The 14149-nt window shown below is 38.4% G+C and overlaps 1 protein-coding gene across 1 annotated transcript in view; it reads right to left on the bottom strand.

The window, feature by feature from the left end:
* RAVER2 (ribonucleoprotein, PTB binding 2) overlaps nucleotides 1-14149 on the bottom strand; it is a 141189-nt gene that overhangs the window by 88922 nt on the left and 38118 nt on the right. The window contains exon 3 of the mRNA XM_007460117.1: nucleotides 13977-14117. Within this exon, the coding sequence (XP_007460179.1) occupies nucleotides 13977-14117 (141 nt within the window). The remainder of the gene's footprint in view (nucleotides 1-13976; nucleotides 14118-14149) is intronic.

The following is a 14149-nucleotide window of genomic DNA, read 5'->3' as shown; positions in this document are numbered from 1 at the left end:
CTTTCCCTGGTTTTCAGCTTAAATGAGTTTCTCTAAGAAGCCTTTCTGAATCTCTCAGGTGTGGAGTAGGTATCTTTCTTTTGTGCTCCCATAACATTTTTTACTTTTTCCATCGCAACACTTATAGCACCTATCATCTGTATTTTAACTGCTTATATATCTGTATCTTCATTAGATTGTAGGCTTATTAATAGCAAATAGCACGTATCTGGCCTTGTTCGTAAAAAAGTCTCCAACATTTGGCAAAAAGCAGACCTTGAATATTTGTTAAGTGCATGAATGTTTCTACGTATTACCTTTATCAACTCCAATACAGTATTTTTTCTAAGATTATTTTACAATCTGAACATAAACCAATGTTTAAAGTGCTCAAAAAGAAAAAACAATTACTCTCTTTACACTAACCTAATACATAACTCATTTCTTCTTTAAAAGAAAATATTTACATACCTCAAATTAATGAATATTATATATCTAGCAGTAAGAGGTTCTCCTTGTGCAGTTCTTGCTTATAGATATCCCCAGGAGATAGATTTACATAACCATGTCTCCCAAAGAATAATCCTACAGAAATCACGATCTCCTTTTCTCTGACACAAATGTTTTTTCTTTCCAATATCACCAGGATGTAATACTGTATTCATTTTCCATTGCTGTGCAACAAACTAAATTGCTTAAAACAATCCCCATTTATTATCTCCCAGTTCTGTAGGTCAAAAGTCCCAGCAGGCTCAAATGCATTCTCTGCTTAGGGTCTCTCAAGGCCTAAAATCTAGGGCTTAGGCAGGCTGGGCTCTTATCTGGAGGCTCTAAGAAAGAATGCACTTCCACTCATTAAGGCAGTTAGCAGAATTCAGTTTCTTGCAATTGTAGAACTGAAGTCCCCATTTTCTCGCTGGCTGTCAGCTGGGGACCACACTCAGCATCTAGAGACTGCTCTAAAATCCTTGTATGTGGCCCCCCTGCATCTTCAGACCCAGCAACAGTGCATCAAACCCTTCTTGTGCTTCAGATCATCTGACTTCTCCCTCTGCTACTAGCTGGAGAAAACACTCTGCTTTTAAAGGGCTAGTATGATGAGATATGGCTCACTGGAATAATCTCCCTTTTGATACCCCTAAGTCAACTGAGTAGTAACCTTAATTATATCTGCAAACATCCCCTTTTGTCATGTAATGTAACAATCACACATGTGATATCTTATCACATTCACAGTTCCATGGATTAGAAATCTTGGGGGGGGCATTTCTAAATTCTGCCTACCACAATACCACTAATAATAGATATCACTTACTGAACCCTTACACATATTTTACACAAAATATCTTATTTCATACCACAGGTTTCAGAGCTCAAGCAAGGTGAGGAGGACGTCTGCACAGAAGGAAACCCCAGCACAGAGAGTCAGAACTCAGGCAAGGTGAGGAAGCCTTCTGGCCAGTGGAACAGCCCAGTACAGAAGGATGGAGCTTATATTAGATGAGGTGGGTGTCTGCATGCGGGAGGGCACAGTCATCTGCAGTGGTGATGGGAGATTGATTACTTAAAGGAGGATTGTTCAAATAAGTAAATATATTAAGGACAATGAACACCAGGTTTCTCACTGTCAGAAAAAAAAAAAAAGTAACAAACATGGAATGGAAGAGAACTAGAAAGAACTCTACAGAGTTAGACTGCAACTTGATATATCAGTGTGAACTCATTCCTTTCAACAGACAGACAGATATAGGTGTAAATATATGTGTGTACACACAACATACACTCATATATTCTCTAGCTCTGCCTACTAAGAGGAACTGACAGCAGTGATAGCTCAAAGGCAATGAGTACATCTAGTTCCCAGATCTTGGCTTCTTAATAGTATTTTCCCCTAAAAGAAACTAGGCTTTATAAAAGTCATCTAGGGCTGCCATAACAAAATATCATAGACAACAGAAACTTAATTTTCTCACAGTTCTGGGAGTTAGAATTCCAAGATCAAGGTTCTAGTTGATTTGGTTTCTGCTGAGATCTCTCTTCCTGGCTTGTAGATGGCCACCTTCACCCTATGCCCTCACATGGCCTTTCCTTGGTGCTTGCACACATTGGGGTTGGGCTGTGGGTGAGGCACACAGCAGAAAGAGAGCTCTCTGGTGTCTTTTCTTCAATGACAATAATCCTATCAGATCAGGGCCCCACCCTGATGACTTCCTTTAAATTTAATTACTTCCACAGAGACCCCAGCCACACTGGGGGTAAGGGCTTCAACATATGAACTTGGGGGAAAACAAGCATTCAGTCTCTCATGAAATGGATGATTCAAGAGCTAAAGCACAGAAAGTAAAATATAAGCTGCAACAACGTATTGTGTCAAAAGCAAAGGAAGTGCTCAATGATGGGGACATGTCAAAAGTACACAGGACCAGTAGACAAAATATAGAAGCAACCTAAGTGTCCATCAAAAGATGAATGGATAAAAAAGATGTGGTATGTGTGTATATATATACAATGGAATATTAGCCATAAAAAATAATGAAATTTTGCCACTTGCAACAACATGGTTGGACCTGAAGGGTATTATGCTGAGTGAAATAAGTCAGAGAAAGACAAATACTGTATGTTATCATTTACATGTGGGATCTAAAAAATACAACAAAATATGAATATAACAAAACAGAAACAGACTCACTGATATAGAGAACAAACTAGAGATTACCAGTGGGGAGAGGGACACAGGAAAGGGCACAATAGGGGTAGGGGATGAAGAGGTACAAAGTACTATGGAAAAAATATAATATATGACACAGGGGAATATAGCTAATTTTTTTTTTTTTTTTTTTTTTTTTTTTTTTGTGGTACGTGGGCCTCTCACTGTTGTGGCCTCTCCCGTTGCGGAGCACAGGCTCCGGACGCGCAGGCCTAGTGGCCATGGCTCACGGGCCCAGCCGCTCCGCGGCATGTGGGATCTTCCCGGACCGGGGCACGAACCCGTGTCCCCTGCATCGGCAGGCGGACTCGCAACCACTGCGCCACCAGGGAAGCCCACCAATATTTTATAATAACTTTAAATGGAGTATAATCTATAAAAATATTGAATGACTATGTTGTACCCTTGAAACTAACATAACATTGTAAACCAACTGTACTTTAATTTAAAAAAATAAAAAAGACCTTTCCCTTAAGTGTGTGCTAGAATTAGTGACCTGTTTCTAAAGAACCGTGAATGGGAAAAATAGTATCTTTACAGAGGAGTGATGTGGCAGACATCATCTTAAGGAAATGATCAAGGTTAACATCACCAGTGAAAGTCATATTGATGTCATGTACCCCATGAAACGACATGATCAGAAGTGGACTTTGCCTCTGTGGAATTCTTCCCAAAATTCCATAACCCTAATCTCCCATGAGAAAAACATCACACAAACCCGAGGGGTGTTCTAAAAAGTTTCTGACCAAACTATCAAGATCATGAAAAACAAGAAAAGACTGAGAAACTGATGCAGAATGTAAATTAAGGAGATGAGATGTGGTAACTAAACGCAATATGGTACCCTGGACTGCATCCTGAAACAGGAAGAGGACGTAAATGAAAAAATCAAATCAAATCCAAAGTCTACAGTTCAGTTAATAATAATGTACCAATGTAATCTCTTAGTCTTGACTAGCGTACCTTGGTTACAAGATTTAACATTAGGGGAAACTGGGTAAAGAATATATAGGAACTCTATGTACTCTCTTTGTAACTTCTTTTGTAAATCTAAAATTATTCCAAAACAAAAAGTTTATTTAAAAAGAGGACATAGGAGCCAGCTTAAAGAAGCTCCCACTGTCCAAACGTAAAACAATTAAAGCATCAAGGTAAGTAATGATAGTAATGGAGTATAAACCATTGAACAACATAGGAAACCAAGAGTTTACTTTTGATATAAAATAATAAATCAATAAATTGAACACTAGAAAGGGAATACAGGCATACCTCAGAGACATTGTGGGTTTGGTTCCAGGCCACTGCAATAAAGTGAATATCAAAATAAAGTGAGTCACACAAATTTTTTGGTTTCCCAGTGCATATGAAAGTTATGCTTATACTATACTCTAGTATATTAAGTGTGCAGTAGCATTATGTCTAAAAAAAGTACATAACTTAATTAACAAATACTTTATTGCTAAAAAATTGCTATCCGTCATCTGAGCTGTCAGCACATCATACTCTTTTTGCAATAGTAACAAAGATCACAGATCACCATAACAAACATAATAATAATGAACAAGTTGGAAATATTGTGAGAATTACCAAAATGTGACACAGAGACATGAAGTGAGCAAATGCTGTTGGAAAAATGGTGCTGACAGACTTGTTTGATGCAGGGTTGCCACAAACTTTCAATTTGTAAAAAATGCAATATCTGTGACAAGCAAATAAAGAAAAGCACACTAAAATGAGGTAGGCCTGTAGAATATTTATACAGTCTTAATTAAAGGATCTCCTCTCAAAAATCCTTATTAATTACAAAGGGAAAAACTTTGCTTATAGAAGCCTGGCAGATAGCACTTTAATAAAAGTCAATCAGAGGGATCAAAGTTAACTTTATCAGCAATGGGACAAATCTACAACGTGCATCACCCTGTGATATTCCTGCCAAGGTTACGTAACTTGAGTCTAATTATGCAGAATTAATCTAATTATATGGAATGTCCAAATTGAAGGACACTCTATAAAGTAACTGGCCTGTAATCTTCATAAGGGTCAAGGCTGGAAAAGACAAGTTCTTCCAGACTGAAGACTAAAAAGACACAATAACTAAGTGCAATATATGATTCTGAACTGGATCCTTTCACTATAAAAGATATTAATGGGAAAACTGGCAAAACTTAAACGCAATCTGTAGATTTGATGCTAGTATTTTGAGTTTGATGGTAGTGACGTGTTTATGCTGGAGAAAGTCCATATTTGTAGAAAGTACACAGTAAAGTACTCAGGTTGATAGAGTAGGTCAGTGCTCACTCTCAAACAGTTTAGGGAAAAAAAGTTCTTTGTACAGTACTTACGACCTTTCTGTAAGTTTGTGATTATTTTAAAATTTAAAATTTCCCAGATTCACCTGTTCTTGTTTATTGCCATTACTTCTACTCTAGATCAGGATGCAAAAAACGAACAAGGTATAAACTCAGAGAGAAGGAGACTAATCTGAAGTCAAAAGCCAGCAGCTGAACTTGAGGGTAACAGAAGATCCAAAGTTCAGGAAATAAAGGCAAGCTGGGAACTAGAAGCAGATAATCACTGTAGTGGGTTAAAGAAAGATATAAAAACTGATTAGCTGGGGCAAAGCGGATAGAGTGGGGCGGGCTGGAGCTGGGTGAAGGGATGGCAGGAAAAGAGGCAAAGAATATGCGTGCAAATACAGGCTGAAACAAATGCAATGATTTCTAATGCTATCTTGGCATTTAGGTGGTAACAAAAGTTTAACAGAAACCTTCAAATTCACAAAGAAAATGTACAAGCATAAGGACTGAAGGAAGTCTAACGATAATGTGAGTAAATAAGCACAAAATTAAGCATCAAATGCCTAGAAAACAAGTTGAGAGACTCACAATAAGTTAGAGACTCAGAAATCCAACAAAAAAGGGAAACTTTTCATAGCAATAAATACTTATTGTGAATAGTCTCGATATGTTTTAAAGAGACACTTTCTTTACATTAACCTTTTTTTTTTTGCGGCACGCGGGCCTCTCACTGTTGTGGCCTCTCCTGTTGTGGAGCACAGGCTCCAGAAGCACAGGCCCAGTGGCCATGGCTCACGGGCCCAGCCGCTCTGCGGCATGTGGGATCTTCCCGGACCGGAGCACGAGTCCGTGTCCCCTGCATCGGCAGGCGGACTCTCAACCACTGCGCCACCAGGGAAGCCCTATATTAACCTTTGTATCAACAAATACTCATTGTGAATAGTCTTGATATGTTTTAAAGTGACATTCTTTATATCAACCTTTGTAAGAACACACGTTAAGTGAGAAACATTACACTGTAATATCTTGGACTCTAAGAAAAAGAATTCTGTACATCCACCCTGTGTCAGGCACAATAGGTAAAGTGTTAGTAATACTGGGTGACCAGAGAACAATGAGCTTTTACATCAAACGTAAAGTGACACAGGTGACTTTCTTAGAAAGAAAATTAAGAAGTCTGATTTATTTTCTTGCCCAGAGAGAGGATCCCACATATGCATAAATGTGGCCCACAGAAGTTTCTGCTGAAAACTCTTCTCAAGAAGCAGCTTTGGACCTGTTCAAATGGTCTATACTCAGGTGAAGTCCCAAACACATAATCAAAATTACAGTGGCGTGGAAAGGTGCTTCTCAGTTTAGGTCTAAAATCTCCCAGAGTGAGATCAGGGGTAAATTACAAGAGATCCACAGCCCCTTGAAATTACATGCAAATTTCTGTGTGCCTATGAACATTAGAACTTTTCTGGAGAGAGGGTTTATAGCTTTCAACTTACTCACATGCAATAAACAGTTGACTGATATAATAATTATATGTGAATGGAGTTCACTGCCTAAAAAGCTAACAGAGTCTTACAATGCAAAATTTGTTCATCTTACAAACTAATCCTGAAAGCCTGCCATGTGTCAGACACATTAACAGAAGTACAGCACTTTAAAACAAATAGGTGGGTCATCTTCTGTTTTAAACTTCCCTTGGAACAATGTGTCAGGTTCTAGGTTAGACACTGGTGACACAAAGGTAAATATTACATAATCCCTGTCCTTTGAAACACCATATAGAGTGTATGCAGGGGAATTACAATCATAATACAGTGTGGGATAAGAATATAAACTTCGGAATAAAAAAGACATTAGCTTTTCTCCACTCTACTACTACTAAGCTGAATGACTTTGGGCAAATTGCTTGACATTAATTTTGCATCTGTGTTTCCCTATCAGTAAAACGAGAATAAAAAAATCTGATCTCACAGCCTTGAAAGAAGGATTAAATATAATGTAAATGACGCAGCTGCCTGGCAACAGTAGGCATCTAGTAAACAAAGGTTATTATTGTTATTATAGAAATCCAGAGAAAAGAGAATTTGCTCTGGCTGAGGGATTACAAGGAGATCTCAACTAGACTACCATACTCGATTTCGGGCGCCACATTTTAAGAGATGCAATGACAAAATGATAGTGCTGTGCGTTCAGAGAAAAATAAACAAGACGGTGAGGAAACTCAGACTCATGTCTTAATTGTAGTGGTTTGAAGGAGGTGAAGTTATAAGTTAAAAAAGAGAATACCATAATTTCTCTATGCTACTAGAGGGGAGAAGTTGGATCAAGAAATCAAAATCTCAGGGAAATAAATTTCACATATTTAATATAAGTAATACATTTATAACAAAAGCTGTCTGAAGATGGAGTAGGATACCTTACAAAACAGTGTTTTCTTTGAAGCCAAAGGTGTTAAGAATGTGCTAGAAACCATGTGTTCAGGACTCTGTAAATTGTGTTCATGTCTTAAGCAAAAGGGTTGGATAAAATGTCTTCTACCATCCTTTTCAATAATAAAATTTCATGTTTTTTTAATTAAAATTCTGTATTATTTAGGATAGTACTGGTTGGTAATAACATAAGACCCAACTTGAAATAAATGAAAAATAAAGGGAAGTTAGGGTCTTGCATAACTAAGAAATGCAAAGGTAGGTCAAGCTTCATATATAGTTTGATAAGGGCTCTAGCTCAGCCTCTATTTTTCTTTTTCTTCCTTCCTTCCTTCCTTCCTTCCTTCCTTCCTTCCTTTCCTCCCTCCCTCCCTCCCTTTCTTTCTTTCTTTTCAGGTCAATCCTCCTTTGGATGTCTGCTCTGTCCTCAGAATGTCAGCTACATCTGAGCAATGTGTCTCTGCATTCATATCCCGCGGGAAGAAAGAATTACCTTAACAACCAAAGTCCTAAGCTTCTTTATTATACTAGGCTGAAATAATAACTATGGCCAAGGGACTACCATGTGCTGACTGGCTTACATCCAGGTTATTGTCCATCCTTTAACCAATTCCAATGGCAAAAGAGAAGAAGTCTGTTTGTTGGTTTATGTCACTTCTACAGATAGGGACAGAAAGCAAATCCACTCAAACCATGCAGTCCCTAAATAATGGAGGGTAGGTCCTCAAAGGAAAATCTGGGTGCTACTAGGAAAGACAAGAGGAAGAACGGAGACTGAGTAGGCAACAGTGTCAGGGTCTCAGCAAGAAACAGATGGCACACTCAAAGACTAAGTAACTGGAGAGAATTTTTTAAAGAGACTATCTACAAAAGTTTACAGAAAGCCCATGGTTAGCAACAGTCAGTCCCCTACAACCCCAAGTGTTCTAGGTGGTCTGATGTCCCCACTTCTCACTCAGTACCCCTCAGGGCACACTATCACCTACGACTGAGGCGAATGCCTCTTAGGCAAACAAAGTAAAAACAGAGCCAGGGTTTCTAATAAGCAATTATAGATACATAAATTTATAGATGATTTTGTTTTCTTTATTTATGTTTTAACATTCTTTCATCAGCCTGTTTCTGCTGGGCTAAGCAGAGCTAAGCATAAAGCTTTTTGCCCACAGATGAGACATGAGCCCTGGAGACCCTAAGGGTCACTGGCTATAAGGTAGGGAGACATCTTTGGACTGTTTAACACTCAGCACTGTGATGCAAACCACAAAATACTCCTCTTCTCAAATGTGTTTTCAGAGCAAGAACAAGCATTGCTGAAACAATTTTTAAAGAATTTCTGCCAAGACTAGAAATTCACTGAGCCAGTGGTGTCCCAGAAATGTAGAAATATATTTCTTTAGCAGCTTTCAGTGTTCTTGTTACACTGGGAATAGGATAATAAAATACACAGAAGAGACATAGAACCCGTAAGTCAATTCTGATTAACTACACTAAAAAAGAAAACATAATAGATAACTTTTAAGTAGTACAAACTACTACACTAAGAAAAGTAACTTTTGGAAGTCAGCAAAATGACATTCTCAATAAGAAAAAGAATGATTTCATAATGCAAAAACATCCCAGTACTGTCAGTTTAAAAAGAGGCAATAATTACTGAATATACTGTTAGAGAAAACAAATCATGTATATTTTAAAATCCCACAGTTAAAGAACACAAAGCATGTGAGAAAATTCTATTGGTTTTTGAATAACATAAAAGAAAAATGGGAATAAATAGATTTTGAAAGGAAAATCAACCAGTTTCCTACATTTGGTGGTTTGTTATTCTAAAAAGTGCTACGCTTTCAAATGGGCCTCTATGAATTAACCATCAAGCTTCTCAACCAACTACCCTAATAGAGTACTTTGAAATGAAAGTTAATAATACCCAAAGTGAGACAATAGAATGTTTCTTCTATTTAGCCCTAATCACTTCATTTTCTTCTAATTACACAATAAAATCTCTTTCAGATTTTAAAATAAATACAACAAAAACAAAATACGGGTACATGCATACGATATGTAAGAAAACAACTGAGTGAACTGAAACAATATAGTAAATAAATGTCACTGTTTCTCCAATTTGAAACCCCAGTAGCAATGCTACTGAAACAGAATCAGGTTAACCATACAGTATAAACAATTTATAGAAATACAATTAAAAACCACATATTAGGGCATTACCTTAACTAATCAAAATTCTAAAGTCAGAGTTGCAAAAGACTATTCACACATATAGACACACACATATACACAATGGCTACAATAAGAACCAGTCTTCACAGCATTGTTATTATTCACTATAAATAATTCTAATAATTATTATAAATATTATTCATGATAAATTAATCACTATAACAACATTCCAAAACACTAACAAAGACATAAATACCAAATCACAGTGGCACGAAGTACTCAGGGATGGAAGTAGCTTGAAAAAATTAGAGTAGAATCCAATGTAGAACCAATCAAAAATGAGACTAGAAATGTAGGCAGGGGCCAAGTCACAAAAAGCCTAGAGTTTTAGAATTCTAACCTAGTATGTCATGCTTCTCAAGTGAGGTCTGAGTACTCCATGGTAATACAGGAGTATGGAAAATCATAGGATAATTGTGGTGCATCTTCCATAAGTGTCAAGTTTATGTAAAAAACTTGGAGGGAAGTTAAATGAGTTTGTCACTGTTTTTATATTAAATCCAATTTTCCTGGAACATAAAATTAACATGAATTTTTCAGACAGAACATGAAGCTTCAAAGCAATTTCACTCTTGCCGTAGGCTAATTCAGGTTCACTATTCCTTACAATTTGAGGAGAAGAGACACATGAGGGAGAATTTGAGGGAAAGTTTGAGAAGCAGTGCTGGGAATGTGGAGCCAAAGATTTTTGTTGTTGTTTTCTCTTGTTTTGAATAGGGGAGTGATATCAGATTTGTGCTTTGGGAAGCTCTCTCAGGGAAACAGTAAGCAGGATGGGCTAAAAAATAAGACACGGCACAATAATGAGGGTAAGTGACAAGCAGAAAGGTTGTAACTGTGCAAGAGATGAAAAGGATATGAACCAGAGTTGAAGCTACAAGAACACTGAGGGCTGGGAGGATTCCGGAAAGCATACGATGATCACCAGACAGCGCCTGACAGACGCCACAGTAACTATTCTTTTGAGAACTTATTAGTATAAAGGCGTTCATTTTTTTAGAGTTAGTATTTCTACTACTGTAAGGTATTTGACATTTGTACCTTTAAAAGCTCCCACTTAAATATAATACCTTCATGAGAGAGTGGCATGGACATATATACACCACCAAATGTAAAATAGATAGCTAGTGGGAAGCAGCCGCATAGCACAGGGAGATCAGATCGGTGCTTTGTGACCACCTGAGGGGGTGGGATAGTGAGGGTGGGAGGGAAGGAGACGCAAGAGGGAGGAGATATGGGAACATATGTATATGCATAGCTGATTCACTTCGTTATACAGCAGAAACTAACACACCATTGTAAAGCAATTATACTCCAATAAAGATGTTAAAAAAAAAATAATACCTTTAGTGTGCCTTCTAATCATAGGAAGTGTAAAGTTGTGGGATCCTATTTGGTATATGCTGTTATACCAAAAATTAAACAAAATATGAGTAAGACTTATGAAAACTATGCTTAATAAAGAAAATACCCAAGTTTTAAAAATGTTAAGAAAAAATTATCGGGCTCCTACTGATCAATCATCAACATAGCTTTTCTAGAAACATAACTATACAGTTTGAGAACCAGAGTTAGGAATGACTTTGATCCTTAATGTGATATTCCAGAATAAATGAACACAGACTCTTCTAGAAAAGAACAAGAATTTGGGTATTTAAAATATCTGATTAAAAAAAATAAAATATCTGATTACTTAGAAACTGAACAAAAAGTAGTAACTTTTTTTTTTTTTACCATGTTAGTCATTTCATAAGGAGGAAATAGGAGTTTATCCAGCTGATACTGGCTAAAAGATACAAAATAAGATTAAACTTAATTCTTCACTAGTAAATTGACAGTAAAATGCAGCCACTAGGTAAAAAGAGAATTATAATTGTTAAGGTAAATAAAAGATAAAACAAACAAAAAATCCTAGCAGAACATATTCAAGAAAATATTACAACTTGAGAAGTAGATCAAGAAAATATTAATTTTATTGGACTAATAAAAATAGCAACTCAGTTTAAATACTCTGAAGAAAGGAGTGTCTTTTAACTGCTTTTCGAACTTAGCATACTTCGGTCTATTCTACTTATTCGTGTAACACAGACCATTGATATTTATAATATGATTGTGATCAGAAAACTTAGGAAAGGTACAAGCACTGAAGACAATAGAAAAAAGAAAAACACTACTCAAACAAATGTTATCTGTAATCAAACACTGATCTGTTTAAATTTTAAAACTACATTATCAGAAATATTTAAAATAATATTTTGTTATGGAAATCATCATAGAAAAAAACAAAGGCTAGGACAAGTCTGGAAACTAGTCTCTAGGTCCTAACAACTTTTATTTATTTATTTTTTGATTATAGATGAAACTCTTCAGCTCTCAAAAAGCATGGCATAAAAATTTAAGATACTTTACTTGGCAGGAAAAGACTCAACTAGACATACAGATCTTAAACCAACTTTATTTGATAGTTTATGCTTGCTACCTTACAGAAAAATCCTAAAATTTAGGTGAAACATAAATTCATAACAGAGAAAGAATATCTCAAAAATACAAATCAGTGTAATTCTCATAAAACCTCTCTCCATCACTAACAACAGGTAATTAACTGTTCCTTTTATTGGACTCTTTAATATATTTTTTCAAGTCTCTTGAGAAGAGATGAGAAAGATACCAACACCAAAGGAAGAACAGATAGAACTATCTAAAATTTTTGGTTCAAATATTTTGAAAATTAATGCAAAGAAATGTGATAACAAAAATAGTTGACATTCTACAAAGGAAATTAAGACACTTCTCCACCTCTCTTCCAGATGATCTACACACATAGTAGCTATTTCTTCAATTTTTTTTTTAATTCCATCTGCCTTTTCCAAGCCTCCCTCTTTCTGTGCTCACTTGCTGTCCTATACTCGCGTGGGCACGGGAAAGTTGCTTCTATGAAATCAGTCCATTGCAGGTGTCCTTAGAGCATTACAAAACATCACCTGCCTGAGGGGAAGTGGACAACCATGGAAAGAGTTGAAAGAGGGATGAGATGTACAAACACTGACAGAGACTTTTTTACATTGTTTTTGAAACAAAATGGCCCTTCATGTACATGGGTTATAAGGTTACATGCTCACATTTATTGTGAGTGGCTATGTAAGGTCTAATTACATAGTAATGAGGCATTGGTCTCTATATTTAAGGGATCTAATGGAAGAACCGCTGCAGTTATCAACAGGCAGCTCCCCTGCAATTCCATGCATCCCACTACAGGAGGAACTACACGAAGTACCCCAAATCTGCAACCACCAGGACAGACCACCCTCCCCATCCCCACAAAATATACAAATTCCAATTAAATGTGAAAGATACGTGAACATCTAGACAAGAAACCCTTAACAGTCAAAGAAATTCGATTTTTTTTTGGTAAAAAAAAATACATACGCCCAGGAAAAGAAAGATAATACTCCACGTTAACAATGGTTATCTTTAAGTAGCAAAAATACAGGTGATTTCTATTCCTCCCTTTGCGCTTCTCTGTGTTTTCTAGCTTTCCTACAATGAGCACGTAACTTTGGTAATCGAGGAGGAAAAAAAAAAGTCAAATAGATGCAGAGCTTAAAGCAACAGTTAATCTGGATCAAAGACACAGAGTAGTCTATCTTTAAGCCTCCTCGGAGTCACTAAGGAACAAATCCTCCGGTACTCGGCGGGGAGAAGACGGCTGCAAGGCTCCCCAAACCGCAGCGATAACCTCTCTATTCCAGGGTCTTAGCAAACTGAGGGGACAGAGTTGTTTCATACAAACTTGGTCAAGTGCTCCTGCAACAGCAAAACTCACTCCCAGCTTTCCCGTGACCCCGCCCCCCAAGGCACACCAAGTCGCGAGGACCTCGTTGAGACCCTGCGCCTGTCTCAGGGTGCTCCCGAAGACTTGTCCCCCACCCCCAAGCTGTGCTCCGCAGCTCACCTCCGCTCTCCTTCACTTACTTCCCCGACCCCTTAACCCCCAGTACACCACCCTGGGCCATCAGGGGAAGGAAGGAACCAGCCGAACTTAGAGACAACGCTCCACATTCCCGTGACCTTGGACAAGCCCATTCGCCTCTCCGAGCCTCAGCTTCCTAATGTGCGTCCTTCGCGGGGTGACCGCGGACTCACAAACCCCGAGGGCTCTGCAAAAGCCAAGTACCGTTCTCGTAACTCTGCACGACCCCCTCCTCCCCCGGACCGCTCCCAGGCGCCGGGCACCAGCCTGGGGGGGGGGGGGGGGGGGGGGGGCGTGGGCAGCTTCTCTCTAAAGCTCTGTCCCGTAGCCCCCGGGACGCGTCGCCTCGCAGCCCGTCCCCACACCTGGCAGTTGCTGTCCTGGGGCAGGTTTTTCACCAGGATTTTCCTGCGGTTGCTCAGCTCCCGGCGCATCCGCTGCAGCCGCGCGGCGACCTCCTCCGGGTGCAGCGCGGCGGGCGCCGGGCCACGGGCGTCGTTGCGCGCCTCGGCGGAGGGGTCCGGCCCGCGCGGCCCCG

The sequence above is a fragment of the Lipotes vexillifer genome, unplaced genomic scaffold (assembly GCF_000442215.2).
Source record: "Lipotes vexillifer unplaced genomic scaffold, Lipotes_vexillifer_v1.1 scaffold134, whole genome shotgun sequence".
NCBI classification, from domain to species: Eukaryota; Metazoa; Chordata; class Mammalia; order Artiodactyla; family Lipotidae; genus Lipotes; species Lipotes vexillifer.
This window is presented reverse-complemented; position numbering and strand designations above follow the sequence as displayed.